Genomic DNA, 18,736 nt, shown 5'->3' with positions numbered 1-18,736 from the left:
ATTATAATTTGTGAACTCAATTCTAACATAGGCAGAAAAACATCTGTTGTTTGTTGATGAAGAAGCTCCAAAACACTTCCAAATGAACCATTTCCCTTTACATGTGGTGGAATAATATTAAGTATCTCAATTTCTCATTTGTACAGTATTTGTATAGTACTACTGAATAACTTTTGACCACTGTAAGTATGGGAATCTCAGATTGGAATAAAAAACTCAATTGAATTGCTCCCCACCTTCTAGCAACACACTCATAGCAGCATTAAAGTCTGACACCTGTGACACTGAGCTTTGTTTCCTTCGGTGTGAGCTTCCGAACCATGGCTGTCTCAATAAAACAACAGTAAACTGCACAGAGACTGTATATAATCGGCTCAGGTAGCACTGCAGCTTTAAAGCACACACACACAGACAGGTTGGGGATCAGAGGAAAGAGAGACAGGGATGTTAATCTCTCCAAAACACACCTGCATGCTAGAAAATACAGCGTCGCATTACAGACACAAACTGCCTGCTTTTTTCTTATCTCTCCTTGATGCTTCATGTTGCTGCCTATCTGCTCCACTCTTGTCACTCTCTGCACATTCACATCTACACATACCCCTGATTTGTCTTAGTTGTATGCCCAGTGATGAATAAGTATCATGGCCTATTATTTTGCTTATGTTTCTCTATAACCACAAAAGAAGCTGGCTGTGTGTTACACTTGGAAGCCTCTCCTGTAAAGCAGAACCTGTCTCTTGTTCACAAGAGCCCTCTTCAATTACTCTCCATCGAGACACTTGCTAAAATAGCCACAGTGCCCTTCCTCTCCCCGACCCCCTGCTCCTCTTCCTTCATCCTTCCACCTTTATTATTTAGAACCATGGGGATCTGTGTTGCCATGGATTCTGTCGTCATGGCTACAAACAACTACGCACATGTACAGGAAGTGGAGAAGGACGAAAGAAAAGGGATTGGTTCAGGGTGATGAGGGGGCTTGAAGGGAGCTTATCCAGTGCAAGGTGGTGATCCAGCTGTGATAAGTCGGAGGGGGAGGGTTAAGTCATCGGGGTCGTCCATCACATGTTCAATGACAGATGGAGGTCAGGGTGAAGCATGGGTCACATTAAAGCATGTGTCTACTGTTCCCGCTGGTAGTTTTTTGATGTCTCACAAGGGACATCTCAGAGCATTTGGCTGGTCTAACCTTCAACGCTCTCCGTATATTCAGTGAGCATCTTGCATTAATTCATGACATCACAAGGAGTAAACTCTGCCCACATTCAAAACCTCCAATGTGTGTGAGCTAACAGATAAAAGGTTCTCCTCTGTCTGCGCAGCCTTGAAGGACGCAGTGTGATTTACATAGAGCAGATAAGAGTGGAGTTTTATCAGTGTTGATGGACAACTGGCTGTTTAATGCAGCCGTGCTGAAATGAAGTTTGCAGACGTGGCCTTGATTTGTGAAGCAAGGCAGTGACATTCCAAGGCTCCTGTGGAACACTTAGTTCTCAGTGATATTGAGTAAAAGTGGTGTGAAACTGAAGCACACAGAGGCAGCATGTATGTGTTGTTGAATAACTGTTTGAGACGTCACTTCCTCTGTGCAACCATTTGACTGGAGGGTAATTTAAGGACAATGCATCCGTGTGCGGGCTTCCTATGTCAATAAGGAACTGCCTTTGATAGTAGTTCCTCCATGGCATCTCACTAAAGAGGGGGTTCTTCACTGGGCTGTTGATCATTATGGGATCATTCGGCCTCATCTAGTTATTTTAAGGCTCCAAAAATGAGCTCAATATAACTCCAACAAGGACCAAAAAGGATTTAGATTTAAAAAGTTAATAATCACGCAATTGAGGAAATACATCGGAGGCAAACAGAATATTGTGAGCACCAAATAAAACATTTTTACTTAAATGCTACAGGTCTGAGTCATCATCCTTGTCTTCAAAAATGTTTTGATATTTTCAAGGTACACGCCAATGTACAGTAGGCGTTTCATAATGTTGTCTAGAGCTCCACCTTGTGGTTTTAAGACACACTAACGATGACACTTTTGAGGATGTTTGTGTCTATATTTTTTCCCTCTTACGCTTTGTCTGCAATACACAGCTTCCACTTTTAAAATCTTTCTGTCCTTGACTCGCACCTCTAAAAGACACACAAAACACGCAACACAAGTCTCCTCTCGACCATACAATGGGGGTTGAATCCACAACCTACATGATTTCATAATGCATTTTTGTCTCCTGTTGTCAACAGCATTTCACTGGTTTAGTGGTAAGCGTCCCTCAAAGTGATGAATGCACTGCAGCAGGTTATACCAGGTGAACTTTGTGTAGTACAAACACTTGGCTGTGAACTCAACCTACACTGTTAATGTAGACAAGATGCACTAAAACTGAGAAGAGAAATCAGTGAGCCAGCTAAGGTAAGGGGGGGCCATGAGAGGCAGTATACAAGTCAGAGGAACCACAGTAGGCACTGCAGAAATTCTTTAAATGTGAAAATTTAAAAAAAAATTAATTATTATCAGGTCCTTAAGTCTAAGACTTGTGTGTTTTGACAAATATTGAGTGCAGATTATTGGGTTCATTGTGTGTGCTTCTCACTTTGTGCCAATGGCCACTGTCTATTTCTGTGGTTCCAGTTATATGGGACTGTCTTTAGGAATGAGCCAGACCATATTACACCCTGAGCCCTCCCTCAGAAGCTCTGCTAAAGTAACAGCTGATGTCACTGCTGCTTAAAGACACACACACACACACACACACACACACACACACACACACACACACACACACACACACACACACACACACACACACACACACAGCCAGGAGGTCTCTTACACCTTTCTCTCTCCACGACATCAGCACTTGGCACAGGGGAGGCTCCAGAGCACGCTCACAACCCAAGTCTTGAATCCCAAGTTGCAGCAGAGAGAGAGAGAGAGAGAGAGAGAGAGAGAGAGAGAGAGAGAGAGAGAGAGAGAGAGAGAGAGAGAGAGAGAGAGAGAGAGAGAGAGAGGAGGGAGGGCAGTTCAAAGGCTCTCAGCACCCACATGTGCCTGGGTGGATCATGGAGCTGCACTGTCTTCCTACTGAGACCCCAACCACAGCAAGCTCCTGCTCAACGGACCCCTTGTACGACAATTGCCCACCTTTTGCCCAGCGTGGTAGGACAAGGACAAAAGGAATGGAGAGCAGGGATGTGTGCCCGGCTGTAACCAGGTTCTCAGGCCCCTGCTGCCCTCCGCCTTGTCCGGCCCCAGCTGTGGCTGAGGTTCCCTCACTGGTCGGTGGGGGAAGAGGGACTGGCGCTTGGCCAGATCACAGCTACTGCAGCTGGAGAGGAGGTTTGGGAAGACAGGGCTGTGAAGCAGATCTGGGTCCCCCCATAAACAGAGCCAGAAAAGATCAGGGAGGAAGCTGGGGAGTTGAGGACAGAGCTCATCAGAACCAGAGCCCCAATCCATCGCAGAGCAAGGAGCACCGGAGTGCTCTCTCTGTGTACGATAACCTCCCTGAAGCTGTCACCCCCGACAGCCTCCAAGACGTCTTTGAGATGGAAACAAGCTCCCAGGAGCAGATGTACCAAGCATGGGTCCCTGAACACTTCCAGGGAATGATGGACGGCGAGGGAGTGAGTGAAGGCAAGAGCGCCTGGTCCTCCTGTGAGATCATCCTCGCTGACAATAACCAGGACCAGAACGGAGACGAAGACAAGAAGCATGATCAGGAGCCAGAGCTGGACACTGGATCCTGTGGATTTCAGCAGGGGGACCCGATGCTGCAGCTCCAGATGTGCCCCCCTCAACAACGTGTTACAACAAGTTCCCCTCAGTTACCCCAGACTGAGAGCCATGTTCTGTGGCCCTCAGCTGAATCACAGCAGCCATCCTGGTCCCCCAGGGTGCCCCCCCCTGTACCCCTGGCAGACCCCTCTGCCAGCGCCCTCCGCAGCATCCTCACTAGTCTCCAACAGCAAATAGTCCGACAGAGGGAGGAGTACGAGGCACGAATACTCAGGTAACGTTGATTTATTTTTGCTTCTCCATTTCAAACACAGCAAACATAATATGGATAACTTACACCAGAATTGAATGTGCTTATGCGTTTGGCTTTAGTATCACACTTTCAGTTCAATGACTTGAGATTTTCCCAGCTCTTGGTGTTTCGCTGTGGAACGTGAAACAATGTTCCCAAGCCCAGAAATCGTGTCCACTCAGCTGTGCTGCTCAGTTGACCCCGAGCTTCACCCTGTATCCTGTTTAGTTTGAAGCACACCAACAACTGTTTTTAGTTCACATGAACATTTCCCATCATTGACAGTACTAAGATTATTACTAAGGGAGTCCTTATAACTTCATTCTTTTATCCACTTTTGTCTTTTCAATCTACTGTGGAAATGTCTACATATCAGACTTGGATTTGTCAGATAATGTTCTACTCACCTAAGACAGTGAGGCTTCCTGTTGGTAAATAGCGGTTTGGTTTTACGTTTAAAAAAAGCACATCCTGTGTGGTTGACCTATAGAAACAGCTCATGCCACTGGAAAGAGAGCTAATTTAAGGGGCCATGCTGCTGACCTAGACACAACACATACCTCATTTATTACTGATATAGATAGAGCAAGTCTCAGTGTAAGGTCACTGGTACTGGTTGGCAAGGACAAGAGGAAAATGGCAATACTTCTTGCTTAAATAAGAAAATACAAGCCACCTGTTCTACCAACCATTTAAGGCATCAAGAATCAGACCTACTAAAACCTAACTATCAACATACATTTAGGATTGACTTAGATTTAAATTGAAATACACTGCTGCGCATACAGATCTGTCTTTCATTCACCCTAATGCTTTTAGTATCCTTTTCTTTCAACCCTCTTCTTTGTTTCTTGACCGTCAGCTTAGAGCAAAGAAATGAAGAGCTGCAGGTAGAGGTAGTTCGGTTGAAAACAAACCTCGCACAGCAGCGGCACTGGTACCAGGCCGTGCAGGATAAGATCACTGACTCTGAAAGGATCCGGGCCGCCGCAGAACAACGCAACGACACTCTGCAGAAGGAGATGGAGCAGTTCTTCGACACCTTCGGAGAGCTCAACAATGAGGCCAAGAAGACAGAGTATATCGTCAAAAGCTTTTAAAAAGAGAATATATGAATTGTGTGTAATGAAATGAACTGTGTGTAAGAAGGACAAAAGGCATAAGACTGCTTAGTCTTTAAACTCTAGCTAGGATCATGTAAAGTAGTTTGTCTCTATCAAAGGAAAATACTTCCTTCTCTAATTGTGAATGGTTTAAGTGGCCTGAATATACAAAACATCACTGAAAGAATAATCACTGATGTCCACTTTATTTGTTACGTAGGGGCAAAGATGTTGGCCGGGCGATTATATTGTGGTCATTGCAATCAGACATCTTTGACAATGAAAGGAGAAATAAACAGAACAAAATGTGAGAGGCCCAGAGTATACAATGAAGATTATTTCTTTTTTAACATGGTAAAAGAGGTTCTGATGACTGTAATGCTCAGTCCTTATCTGATAAGATCTGTGGGGGTAAACCAGCCACTCCTCCTGTCATTAAAGGTATGACTGAAAGAAAAAGCTCATACTTATTTTAAAAGGAAAATATAACGTACAATAACAAAGTCCTCTGTGACTCCATTGTGTCATAATTCTGCATGTCCATCACACTGTGCAATCAGTTCTGCAAAAAGCAGCCCCACAGTCACTTCCATCGTCATCGAGCTCCCATCATGAATCCCAAAGTCCAGATTTTCATTCAGTCTCATTTTAAACTTCAATGTGTCTTTTTGTTGAGGGGTCAACTTCCTCCACTGACTTTTCCCCTACAACCAGGCGCCTGCTGTTTTTAAAGACGATTCAAAGGAGATCATGAAGGAGAGAATTGCAGTACATTTTAATAACACACACACGCTTACAAGGCAACAAAAAAAAATACAACATCTGCATCAAACAGGCATTGAGAACATCGAGGTACTGTAAGTAAAATAAATGAACAGATTATTTCTTTATAACAAGAACTACGGTATCTTATTGGCATCTCTAATGCCTTCATGCAAGTTAAACACCATTATTTGTGTTTTACTGCCTACTGGTGTTCTACATGGAGTCTGATTCAGGATGAGTTTTGTGCTCCAGTACTGATGGAATGGTCTAGAAAAGGAGCAGCCGATGCTTTGATTTTTCAATTAAATGTTTCGACAAGAGGCTGATTTTACACGGGGCCTCGACGTGAGTGTGTGCAAAATTTTGCAAGAACACAAAAAATAAATACAACATGTGTCTTTACCTTTCCTAAATTTACAAGATCAGGATTTTGATATACACACTGTAAGTCTGTACCTTTTGTCCAATGGGGGTGCAATATATAGTATAGCTTATATTCGTAACAGAAGAGCATACCTTACCTATTAATAATGACACGGTTTACAGCCACTATATGAGCGCCACAGCGTGACATCTTTACATAGAGAACATAATATCAGGAAATAAAAATGTAACACTGCAATCACAGCTTTGCCTCGCTGTCAGGAGGAAGAGCTCAAAATCCACACCACTCAAGGCAATTACTTAAAAACACAGTGTAGAAAGCACCGCTGTGGAGAGCACTGCGAGCTAGCTTTAGGATCGATACAACTCTGGATGAGTGTTTGATCATCAGATGGACTTTAAATGGTTGGTTCGATCGACTTACGGTAAGCTTTTGTTCATATAGGCTTAACATGCATGTGAGCCGCTGGCAGCTGTGGTCTATGTTCAGTGCGTCTATGCTCTAATTCGATAACCTCTGGTCTCAATGTTATATTTGCTAAAAAAATAAAACTATTAAAATACAGGCATACAGAACAGACAACGATCTCCCACCTACTCCTGGGAACCTGAAAATCAATCTGGATGCAAACATCATTTATATTTGAAGAAGGTGAACAATATCCACAAAGAAGAGAAACCTTTGACCCAAGAGATAGAATATAAAGCTCTCTATTCCGAACAAATAGACAGACTTTGACCTCCAGGCAGCAGTTCAAAACAAAGTTTGATATTGAACAAGATCCACTAAGTGACACACACAGAAAGAAAATAGAAAAATAGACCTATTCTTTGAGGTTACAGAGGAAAAAGAAAGAAGGAAAATAAAGAGGGAGTAAAGAGAAGAAATGAAGGTTGATTGATATTTGGACATTGTAAATGGGAGGACTGAGGCCATGGGCTGTGTTCACTGACTCTCGTCCAGCGCTCCTGTCAGTGTGTCGATGCTGCTGCTGTCTGTGTCCGAGGCCAGGGTGTGCTCAGTGGACATGGACGAGATGTCATTGGCTGATGAAGACTGGGAGGCTGACCCAGACACCACATCTAGATCGCACACACAAAGGAGAGAGCCATACGATAGTTTAGGTAATTGCACAAATAATGTAACCACAGAGCATTTCCTGCAATAAAAAGTGGGATGGACGTAACCTCTAACATATTAAAGGAAAGCTTATTATGCTCCACATCATCTGTCCAATATTGCATGTAATGTATGAAGATAGTGCATGGTTGTACCTGAGCAGTCTTCTTTCATCAGTCCATTCTTGTTCCTCTCTTCCCAATCTATCACCTCTTCATAAATGAGTTCTGCAGGGAAGCAGAAAACAGTTAGGTGTCCTCATTGTGTGCTCGGAATGCAGCCTTTCAGATGCAGATCATAAAAAAATAGTGTATTGGTGGCCAAATATGTTAACTGAGGTAATTCCATCGGCTCTAAGAAATCTCATAAATTGCTGTTAATTGGTCTTGTTTTTTATTATTATTTATTTAAGCATGTCTTTTGGAATGATTTGTCAGTGTCTTGAAACACAAATCAACATATTTTTTGTCATTTTTAAAGAATATCTACATATCAATACGCAGATATGGAAGAAACATGATTTTTAATAGGGTTGGTTAAGTTTCCTGTAACTTCTCAAATCAGAATGAAGTTTGGCTGCAGTGCTGACAGATTGCCCTAGAGGGCAGTGGCTCCCACCTTTCCATTGCTCAATGGAGTGCTCTCTCTCTTCCAGCTGCTTATCTGAAATCTGGGGAGGAGGCTGTGAAACAAAGAGTGAAACATTCATCAGTAAGCTCACACAAACACAGCCAGCCACGGCTAAAGTGAACCAGCACCAGAACACTCACCGCGTCCGCCTCTCCAGGGTCGTACCACACGTGGATGTATGGGTGATTGAGGGCTTCTTCTACAGAGATGCGGCATTCAGGATCAACGACCAGCATTTTGGACAGCAGGTCCCGTGCTTGACCTGCTGTTATGGCAACAGAGGAATGGCAATGTTACTATGGAAACCCATGACATGACTTCCTTTAAGAGGCCTTATGAGAACTGATTACTTCCCCTCGCAGAGTTGGGTAACCTCTCCGGGAATGTCAAAATGTGTTCTCTTGTTTGGCTGATCTTACTCTAAATGCCACAGAGTAGGGCAGAAACACTTCTGACCTGCATGGTCACTCTCTGAACTTGTTGTATAAGAGATCCAGTTGTTTGCCTCGGTCTGTAAATGAGTTGGAAACTGTCTGGTCACATCAATATATTGCAGACAAATATCTGTCTGACTAAGGTTTAAAAACCATGAACCTTGACAATTCTCTGAAACATCTATGCAAAGGAACAGCAACAACATGCATTTAAAAGTACAACAATTATTCTTTTAGTGTCAAACATACTTACTCTTTATTTTATCATGTTCTGAGTCAGAGGGAAAGGCCCAGTCTGGGAAAAGCTCGTCAAAGCTGACTCCAGGATACTGCGGCTTGTTCATCACATAGTTCCTCACAGTCTCCATCAGCCGGTTCATAAACTCCAGAGTGGGCGTGCCCAGAACCTCGATCACCTTATTCCACTGGTCGATGTCTGCACAGTACGCTTGTTAGGGAGAACTCAGCATCATTATGGGCAAGTACATGCGTCAGCTAATGAGAGGAACATTTGATCAGGCACAGAACCCAGAGATAAATACATGAAGTGAATGCCATTTGCATAATTTTCACAGACAAGACAAAGATTCTCCAGGGAAGTGGAGCTGTGTGTGTGGCATTGGCTTGTTAACATGCTAAAAATAACAATGTTTGCATTTTTATGTTAATCTGGTTTAATATTTACCACATTCACCATCAATATGTTAAAATGCATATCCCAAACTACAGTTGAGCTTGATGAGAATTTTAAAACCTGAGAGTGTTACTACAGTTAGTACAACTATCCTGAGGGAAAACATGAATGTAAACGCTAATAGCAATATATAAGATGTATAAAAAACATCAAATGTTGAAATGCACACTGAGCAGACCTGCTCTGCTGACTAACAATTGCAGTAAAACCATTACTTCCCCTGATGAAAAGCAATCTATTCTCCTACATTTTTTTCTCAGCTATTCAGGTGAAAATGGACAGTGCCACTGAACGAGTTGGTGAGGGAAGAGGTTCCAGAACCCAATCGAAACGGCCAATAAAAATGCAAATGATTTGAACTGCTTCAAATTAATTTCTTCTATCAATTAAGGGAGATTATAGCTTTCTAAAACAATTCTGCAGATGTATAACAGTTGAAGAGGGCAGGAAACACACAAGGCTCTCTGATTAAATTGGGCTGGGCTGGAAATCATGAGAGGTCCAATTTAAGGGCCAAACTGCAAAATGTCTTTAAGGTCAAGTGTGCTGTTAGAAAACTCTCCAGATGAGTGAAATACTTTGTGTTAAAGGAACATTTGATGGAAGACCACAACAGAGACCATAACAGCATGAAGGATACGATCCGTGCCCTGGAAGATGACGCTGCCCTTTACCATCTCTCCCATGATGCACCCCACTGACCAGATGTCCACTGGGAACAGAGAAACATTAACACACTGTGCAGAAAATGGTTGTTATATTGATCACATAATAAAATATAATGCATGTGAAATAAACAGTAAAACAACTCCTCAGATGGCCTGCTGAACAACATGGTTCCCATTTGAATGGCAAGCAAATATATGCAGAACAGTAGCTGCAGTTTCATTGGTCCATCCTGTAGCTGAGCCATGGCCTGATGCTTTCATCATATTCATCTTAAGGCGGGCTGTCTTCTCTCTCGGGCCAGACGCAGCCTTCCAGGCTTTTCTTCTCGCCTCTGCTGCTCTGCTTATCAGTTTACACAGCTGTTGCTCTCCTCATCACTTTTCCCGTGTGTGCGCTTAGCCCAGTAGCATGTAAGTAGTTCCTTTAATCTGGGTTGGCTGTTTGCTTTAAAGCGTGCATGCATGGTAAACAACCATTAACTTCTCTCTTCCCTCTATTTTCAGTTTTACTGAAGCTGAACAGTCTGTGTGCTCCTTAAACATCTCCAGATCACACAGACCAATCCAGTTCAAATCTACAAGCACGAGGCACACATGTCTTACACTGTTCATTGTGTTTAACAGGGTAGTTACACTCTAGAGTCAGACCAGTCCAACTAAACATATGAACAATTATTTTGACAACTTCCGTGTTCTCATCTTCGCTTTATATAATTGTTCTTGCAACACCTTTTGGTAAAGCTAGTTTAAATCGAGATAATCACCTGAACCCTGTTTATTGACAAATGATTATTTATAAAAAATGTGCTAATTTGTTAAAAAAAATACTAATAAAAAATCGATATAAACATTTCATTACTTTGTTAGTTTAGTTTCTAATTTTATCTTTTGGCTGTTTATATTTACATTTTTATATATACATTTTTTTTATGCGTAGGGTGGACTAGCAAAGTAAGATTTTCATTGTACAGTGTTTACTGTGCATATGACAATAAACGTGTTGAATCTTGAATCTTGATGCCTTTAGGCAGAATGTCCAGCATAGCTCAGAGTTAGCCTCTGAAAATGTGCAAAACCTGGAAAACAATAGCTTTATATAGACCCAAAAAACAACAACAAAAATAAATCCTTCCTATGAGTGTTCAGGCCCCCTGTGGTGCGTTGACCTCTAATAACCAGCTGTAGCCGACTGATACTGGATCAAAGTCTTGTGACTGTTCAGCTGTGATGTTCTTCATATTTTGACTCGAATGCTTGTGGTGTCATTTGCTAACAATCGTTCTGTCGGACAAACGATGTGATGTTGTTAGTATGCTGTGATAAACCTCCGCTGTTCCTCTGCATTATCATCTCTGATATTCAACCACTATATTTGTGATGTTAGAATGATCAACCAATAATGACGGCTCTTTGTTGTCAGCTTTCAGTGTTGCAGCCCCCACCCTCTGTAACTCTCTCTATCTTGAAATCAGGACGCTGACTCTGTGGACATTTTCAAAAAAGCACATCTGTTTATCGAAGCCTTGAGCCTCAGTTAACTCTCTGCATTTTTGCGCCCAGCCTTTGTTGATTTTGTTTATTTATCTTCTTATTTTCTCATCCCTGTTGGGCGACTGTTTTTCCTTTTCGTCCCCCCCTACGAACCTTTGAGCTATTGTGAAGCGTCTTGGGTTTAATGAAAGGAGCTATATAAGTCAAAGGTATTATTATTATTATTTGTTAAACTTGTTAAGGTGTTTTAATGAAGTTTCAATGAAGGCTCACACTTGGTTTAAAGCATTGTAAAGGGAAGGATAATGTTGTCTGAGAAGTGGTTCAGAGATATAATATCTTTACTTCCTTCTTAAATAAGGGTTCCTAGATTTCCTTACCATTCTCCTTATACTTCATGCCCAGTATGACCTCTGGGGCGCGGTAGTATCTGGTCACCACGTAGGGGGTCATCATGAAGTTAGTGCAGGCCGTCCGAGCCAGGCCGAAGTCCAGGATCTTTAAAGTGCAATCCGACTTCACCACAATGTTACTGGGCTTCAGGTCCTGAGGGGAGAGAACATCTTTAAAACCCTAGAGATATTTTTCATACTGTTTATGGAGAATGTTATTTTGGAGATAATATTTGCATGTAAACATCTGAATCAAAGACGAGACCCTTTGCTCATAAAAACTCTTGAAACCAGATGATTGTCTTTTAAATTAAAGAATGAATTAAAATGTCACCCATGTCATTTTCGAGACTAGATACCTAAATGGCTAATTAATAAAAAAAGAAACACCAGCAGATAATCTGATGTCCACTAGTTTTACAGAGGGTGGAATATGTACTATGAAAAGCAATGTTTCTGTACATGTTTAATAATGAAGTTGAAACAGTGCTTTGTCACCTGAATGCCTGAACCCATGATATTTACCAGTAAGCAAAACCCAAACACACGTGACGCTACGCAGCCAACACTGGAAGTGAAATTCCAGAAGTAGTATAACACCCTGCTGATAATTTAATCTTTGTCAGTCACTGTGTATAAGTAAATGGTTTCCTCAGAATGAATAGATGGTTAAATCTGTGCAGCATTTAAATGTTGGATGCGAAAGTTATGAATGAAGCTTCAAAGTTGTCTAATCAACATTTAGACCACAGCACAATCACTCCTGGCGCTGGTACCCTGTGGATGATGCCGGCAGAGTGTAGGTGCCTGATGCCACACAGGATCTGGTAGAGTAGGTAGGACATTCTCTCATGGTCCAGGTCCATGTGGATCACCTGGCAGAGACTGGCATCCATCAACTCCATCACAAGATACCTACCCAGGACGGAATGAAACAAAGTAAAGGCCAATTCATAATGAACAGAGACAAACACATTGAAGGAACTAAATCAGGGAGACCAAATAAAAGCAACGCTTCAGTACAGGGTGCTAGTTAAATGCTAGCCTTGCTTAAATCTCTGAACTCTATCGACAAATTGGTGCCGACAAAAACATTCTAGTGCTACTCACAGGTCCTGGAATTCCTCCAGGGACTTCTGAGGCGTGAACACATTGATCAGACGGATGATCTGCAAGCAGAGACAGACCATTACTCCTCTCTCTGTCTCTCCTATCTGCCTCACTCCACTGCCGAGAGCTGGCCAACTGAGAGCGAGCACTCAAGCTGGTTTGTCTGGACTCTCACCCAGACAAAGAAATTACATCCACACTGACGCTCTCTTCTTCTTAAGTTTGTAAATTATTTAAATATTTCTTTGAACAAAGGACAATTAAAAAGTATTTGTCCTCCCATTCATATTCAAGACCAATTGTAAATCCTGTCAGCTAAATAAAGGAACTAAGAAGTGTGGAGATGTGAGGATCTAAGCTAAATTATAATTTGACTGTCAGCTGTTTTTATCTGCCCTGAAAAGCTCATTACATGAAAAACACCATATCCTACCAGACACAAAGCACGTACTTCACGGGGAAGTAAAAAGAACTGACGTTAAAAGATGGTTTTCAAGTCTTAAAACAATTCTCCGGTGCTCATATGAACATCACATTAACTTTGCAGCATGTCTGGTACGATCAAGATGTTTTTATTTGAACACATGCCTGCTTGTTTGCTATTAATATGGAATATAAAAATACAATAAATCTAAGTTTTACATTTTTGTGATTGACACATTTGAGCAGCACCAGCTCCCTGTAGGCTCGCTTGGCATGGGTCTGGTTCTGGAAAGGCCGGCACAGCTTCTTCACTGCCACCGGTATGCCCAGGTCTGTGTCTAGAGCCGAGCTGGTGACAGGACGAGGGAGCAGACAGAGGAAAAGGTTAGCAGGGAAATGAAAAGGGGCATCCACAATGTGCTCAAGCCTACAATAAGCTTAAGGTTTTTCTTACTAACAAAACAAAGCTCTCTCTTTTTAGTGGTACCAGACGAAAGCTCAGTGGGCTGCCAAAGTTACGAGTATTATTTCTGTAATAGACTTGCTATCATGGAAATGTTTTCTTGTTACCTTGTCATAAACCAACAATTAAGACCTGACTGTGGTTCCAATCCAGAGTTCAAAGATACACCCATAACTAGGAAATATATTTTTTTAAATCAATCAATTAATATCTTAATTTCCACTGTGACAATAAGTACAGTAGCTGTCAGTGAACCAGTCCTTTACACCACAGAAGCTGATTTTATATTCTAGTGGACGTCCATATTTGGTTTCCTAAGACACTAAATGCGACAGAATTTGGGAAAAAGTAGAATAAAATAATGCACAAGAAACCTTAATACACACATGGAGAACATGTTGTTAATATTGATCACATAACATCAACTACATAATATAATGCACAGTGAAATAAACATTTAAGGAAATTATGCAGACAAAAACATTCATGTGAATATTTTTGCTCAGTCACACAACACTCCAGCCACTGAGATGTTTCTTAAAGAGCAGCCTCTCACCATACAATGCCCTGAGCCCCAGAGCCGATGGCGCGGAGCTGTTCGTAGCGCTTGAGCACAGTGAAGGTGGAGTCCCCCACCTGAACGCTGTAGAATTGACCGTCCGCCTCACTCATCCTGCTGGACAGTCAGGACCACCAGCGCTGTCTGCAGGGGGCCATCGAAACACATGGGGGGGGGGGGGGGGGGGAATGAGCCACACAGAAGGACTCACTTTTTGCTAACCAGAGTAAATTGTCTCTGAATGCAGAATGGTAAACAAGTGTTAGCGCGGTAATGAGCGCGGGGAGGTAACTGCACGTATAAAATGGAAACCTTTTTATCTCTGAATCTCTCAAATGATGCACACGCAGGGCCTAATACGGTTCCATCTGTCGGAACCTGGCATCACTTCCTCCAGTCTCAGCCCAGTCCTAAAGCTGAGCACTGTATCAGCTCTCAGTTTGTACTTCTGACGGTAACAGAGGGCTGGAGCTGAAGTCGAGGCTGGTAATGTTTTGGTGTGTGTCGTTGAGAACAGAGGCAGCTGACAGCTTGGTGTACCCGAGGCTCTCGGTGCCATGTCTAAACTCATGCTGACACACTCATGCACAGTAAACACACAAACACTGATTCAAGCGGCATTAGGTTCAACCATGTTTATTATTCTTCGATAAGCATTCAGCGTCACACTTGTTTGTACAGTCCTTAACATGGAGGGGCACACACCGTTTCATTTTGCACTATTTTTTAGTTGTATTTTATTATTTTGTCTTATCTCTGGACCTAAGATTTCCATCTAGCTACTTTGCATCTGACAATAAAAACCCTTGAACATACTAACATGTTGAGTATATTAACATGTGTTGCGTTTATAAAATAGAATATCAGGGTAAACATTGATTCCTTAAGGCAGGAAGTGGAGGAGGAATATTATTCTTGGCCAGGGTTCGCGTGAGTGTGTGTGTTTGTGTGGGCGCGGGTACATAAATTGGGTAGCTATGCAACAGTGAGCAGTCACGGCTGTGTGCCAAACCCTCAGAAAACCGCCACAGGTTAATGGCGAGGGATATTTTAGCCTCGTCTGTTTGACAGGCGGCGACGACACTAACACACCCTGGTTTATATCTTCTATACAAGTGCTCTAAGAGGACCCAAAAAGGGTGAAAAACTGCATGAAATGTAAAGATAATCAGTCTCAGGTGTCACAGCGTCATAAAGAGCTGCAGTGAGTTCATCAGGTGTACCACCGGATGAACTCACTGCAGCGCTTTACCCCTACGGTCTGGTGAGGAGCATCCTGGGGACATTTTGATATTTTTTTTGGTGATAATTCCATAAAAGGAATTACATTTTTTCATCAGCTGAATGAACATTAATATCATTGGTATTATTATGGGTGGCTGTAATAGAAGAATTAGTATTAGTAATATTGGCTGGTGAATAAATAATCAAATCTAAAAAGTATTACATGTTTTTACTTTAAGCTCTTTATTCAGATTTGTACTATTTTAAGAAGTGAATATTCATATTAATTGTTGCCTTGGCTCAAATACTTTTTTCATAAATGTGTAAGTGTTGGATTTTCTTTTAATAAAGTTCCAGGATTTTGAGAACTTGATAGAAATCATACTGTTTGTATTCTGTACATTATTGTCATTTCCATGGGTTGTACACGGTATATAAACAAATTCAAGTTAGATAGGAGGAATACAATGTTAAAAAGATTACGTTTTGTTGGGGTATTTCCAACCGTGTTTATGACTTCATTTGATTGTGCCTTCATCCCCCCTGAGTGTCTGGTTGTCATCTTGTGTTTTGTTTATTTCTTATGTTCGTTTGTTCTGAATGGTTTGTTTCTTTTCCAAGCCCAGAATTTTAAATCCCTCATGAACATGCCATTGTGTCTTTTGTCGCTTAAAAAATAAACCAGCACTGAAAGAAATATGGCTTCAGATCTGATGTAGAGTGTGGGTTTCGCAACTACACCATAACTTAGATGAAAAATGAATCCTTCTCCTCTCTATCTTCTTTCTTCCTCCCCGGCTTTTTCTCCGCCTTCTCACATGTACGACCAGCTGGCTCTCCCTACACCTAAGGGGAGTGCTGCAAAGCGCATTAATTTCATGCTTCTCTCAATCTTTCCTGTTCCTTGTTGTTATTTCATGCTTCTGAGATTCCCTCACTCCTGTACCCTTTTTCTGGACTTCTCCCATCCTCCCTCTGGCCTCCCTTAAAGGTATTCCCACTGAAGGATAGTGATAGATGTACATTATATTTTTCATAGCTGAGCTTTTTTGGTGCAGCAGACACCATGCTAAGGCTTTGGCTGTGCTCAATTAGAATACAATTTTTCCTTGACATGTGGGGAGCATGGATTCTAGGCCACAGATTCCCCACAGCACATGAACACCTTGTGCATTACATATCCTGCAACAGCTTTCCTCTGCCATTTCAGCTTGGAGGCTGCCATGTCTAAAAGTGGCCTTCTGATATTGTTCTTCAGTATCGTTCTACCTAATATCTGCTGGACTGATTCACAACTCACACATCAAGCTACAGAACACTATAAAGGGGGCATTCATAATACCCAAAAGCCATTTCAGCTGCAGCAGCCACAGTGTATGTACAATCCCTCACTTACTGCCAAGCAAGACACGACTAGGCTAAATGTAGAGTTGACTCAGCATAGATATATAGACACTGACAGGGGACAACTGAAGTGAGGTGAAAATTGGATGTACGCTTATGCAGCCAGACAGACAGCAGATGAAACCTGTTATAGCTCTGGCCAGCAGCCATTGAGGAATGTGTTCAAATTCAAAAGGGGAGACAGTTATTGTAGAGCAAAGTTGAAAGGAAATCAAGCCCTTTGCAGGTAGGCTACAAGTGGGACACACCAAAGATTACTAAGATATAAAGACAGAAAGAATAAACAAACCAAATGATTATATAAATTACATATTTAGCAGAGATGTGATTATTGCAGTACAATCACTAGAGAACAAATTTTTTAAAACGTAATCTTTCTCCATGCTGGGGTCCCTAAACAGTCTCGAATATGCACGTATTTGATACAACTGGAAGGCTGAGGCTCTTGGGGAAATTATATACAACTATTTTCTTAGTGATAAGGCATGACTTTCTTTCCTAATGTTTTCCTTATGAAGAAGAGAAGTGACCTTCACCATCCTCAGCCCAGCTCATCATGACTACTGTCCAGCTCAGTTCAGTGAGCCTTGGGGTCTGATGTGGCCTTGGCGCTCAGTTGGGAGCTGGATAGGAGTCAGTGAGCTGGCTATGATTTTAGATTAGCATGGCCTGAAGACTCAGCATCTCATCCTGATGTGGCAGGGTTACAAAACATGCAGGGGCGGGTATAACTACAGCCATGCTGCTGCTGCTGCTGCACAAGAGAGGTCTGCTCAGTTTAAGACCAGTCTCTTGAAGAGGAAGCTAAACATGAAGGGATGGGAACTATAGCCTATGTCAGTATCACATGTCAAATCAATCCTGTAATCCTGTCATGTACTGTAATCTGTGAATGATCCTTCATTCAGCCCAAACCACAGATGCCAACCTTTTTGTGCTTTGACATGCTTCAGATTTTTGACATGACACATTATGTGTGCCTGATTTGTTGACATGCTGAAACTTGCTTCCGAAATACCATGCAAAATTAGAAATATGGCTAAATAACCCACTTCTACACCTATTTTAATGGCAACTATGGTATTGGTCACATAACCTGTGCATATTTGGCCGATAGAAAAGTCATTCATTTGATGAATGTAGTTAAATCTAGGTCTATGGGTAAACTATGTATACTGACAACCTTGTGGTATTTCAGCATAACCCAGGTTTAAAACTGAGAATGTATAAAATATCCACACGCAGCACGCCTACTCTGAAATACACACCGACACACACACAAAGGTATGAAGTCACCGTGTATGACACACCGCAGCACAGCTGGCACTCTGGTTTCACACAGCCAGGAATTATCGGTCCACACAACCTGATTCAAAACAGCCAAAACGCCGGTTAAAATCACGTCGCCTTTGGTCGGTTACAAAGTTAGCGAGGCCTACACTCCCTGGGTTTTCACTTCTCTCGGAGGCAATGCGGTAGTCGGGCCGGGCTGAACCGAGAGCTCTGACGGACCAAAGGACGGCAGAGGAGGCGGCGGCAGACCTACCTTCTCCCTTCGCCGCTCCCAGGGCACTCCCATGCATCGAACACACAGACAAAACCCTTTCTCCGTCCTTCAGGCACAACCTAAACCCGGAAAAGTTGAGGAGAAGGGACTGTCACGACAGATAGAGCCGCCTCCGGTTCCCAGCTAACTCCAGCAGCAGCAGCAGCAGCGAGGGACGGTGCGGAGGAAGGCGACGCCACAACAAGCACCGAGCGAGCATGCGGGTGACGTCATCGCGCATATATTTACGTGGGTGAAAACTTTTTTTTCTCCTCGTAAACTTTGTGGAAAA

The 18,736-nt window shown here is 42.4% G+C and overlaps 2 protein-coding genes across 3 annotated transcripts; one reads left to right on the top strand and one right to left on the bottom strand.

Moving 5' to 3' along the window:
• The first annotated feature begins 3,066 nt into the window (after nt 1–3,066).
• On the top strand, nt 3,067–5,643 carry LOC134859866 (rho GTPase-activating protein 24-like). The gene is made up of 2 exons (XM_063876611.1): nt 3,067–4,016; nt 4,897–5,643. Exons 1-2 carry the CDS (start codon nt 3,067–3,069, stop codon nt 5,132–5,134), a joined length of 1,188 nt encoding a protein of 395 aa, XP_063732681.1. The 3' UTR covers nt 5,135–5,643.
• Nucleotides 5,644–5,890: 247 nt separating this feature from the next.
• Nucleotides 5,891–18,664, bottom strand: mapk9 (mitogen-activated protein kinase 9). 2 transcript variants are annotated; one of them, XM_063876609.1, is made up of 12 exons: nt 18,445–18,664; nt 14,268–14,414; nt 13,468–13,597; nt 12,826–12,884; nt 12,492–12,630; nt 11,704–11,869; nt 9,805–9,876; nt 8,724–8,906; nt 8,177–8,301; nt 8,025–8,088; nt 7,562–7,633; nt 5,891–7,369 (listed from the first exon to the last, which is right to left on the bottom strand). In XM_063876609.1, exons 2-12 carry the CDS (start codon nt 14,381–14,383, stop codon nt 7,233–7,235), a joined length of 1,263 nt encoding a protein of 420 aa, XP_063732679.1. In that variant the 5' UTR covers nt 14,384–14,414; nt 18,445–18,664; the 3' UTR covers nt 5,891–7,232. The 2 variants fall into 2 exon arrangements, with proteins under 2 accessions (XP_063732679.1, XP_063732680.1); XM_063876610.1 differs by lacking the exons at nt 13,468–13,597; nt 14,268–14,414 and having other exon boundaries at nt 18,445–18,631.
• Between the last annotated feature and the right edge of the window lie 72 nt (nt 18,665–18,736).

Source organism: Eleginops maclovinus, chromosome 23 (assembly GCF_036324505.1).
Source record: "Eleginops maclovinus isolate JMC-PN-2008 ecotype Puerto Natales chromosome 23, JC_Emac_rtc_rv5, whole genome shotgun sequence".
NCBI lineage: Eukaryota > Metazoa > Chordata > Actinopteri > Perciformes > Eleginopidae > Eleginops > Eleginops maclovinus.
The sequence above is the reverse complement of the archived record's forward strand: the minus strand, read 5'-3'. Positions and strand labels throughout refer to the sequence as shown.

Coding starts and splice junctions, on each gene's coding strand:
- LOC134859866 (XM_063876611.1), top strand. CDS start 3,067: ATGGAGCTGCACTGTCTTCCTACTGAGACCCCAACCACAGCAAGCTCC. Junction 4,017..4,896: donor TACGAGGCACGAATACTCAG/GTAACGTTGATT, acceptor CTTGACCGTCAG/CTTAGAGCAAAGAAATGAAG.
- mapk9 (XM_063876609.1), bottom strand. CDS start 14,383: ATGAGTGAGGCGGACGGTCAATTCTACAGCGTTCAGGTGGGGGACTCC. Junction 11,870..12,491: donor CTGCCGGCATCATCCACAGG/GTACCAGCGCCA, acceptor CTCTCCCCTCAG/GACCTGAAGCCCAGTAACAT. Junction 7,634..8,024: donor CTCCATTGAGCAATGGAAAG/GTGGGAGCCACT, acceptor GCTTCCCTGCAG/AACTCATTTATGAAGAGGTG.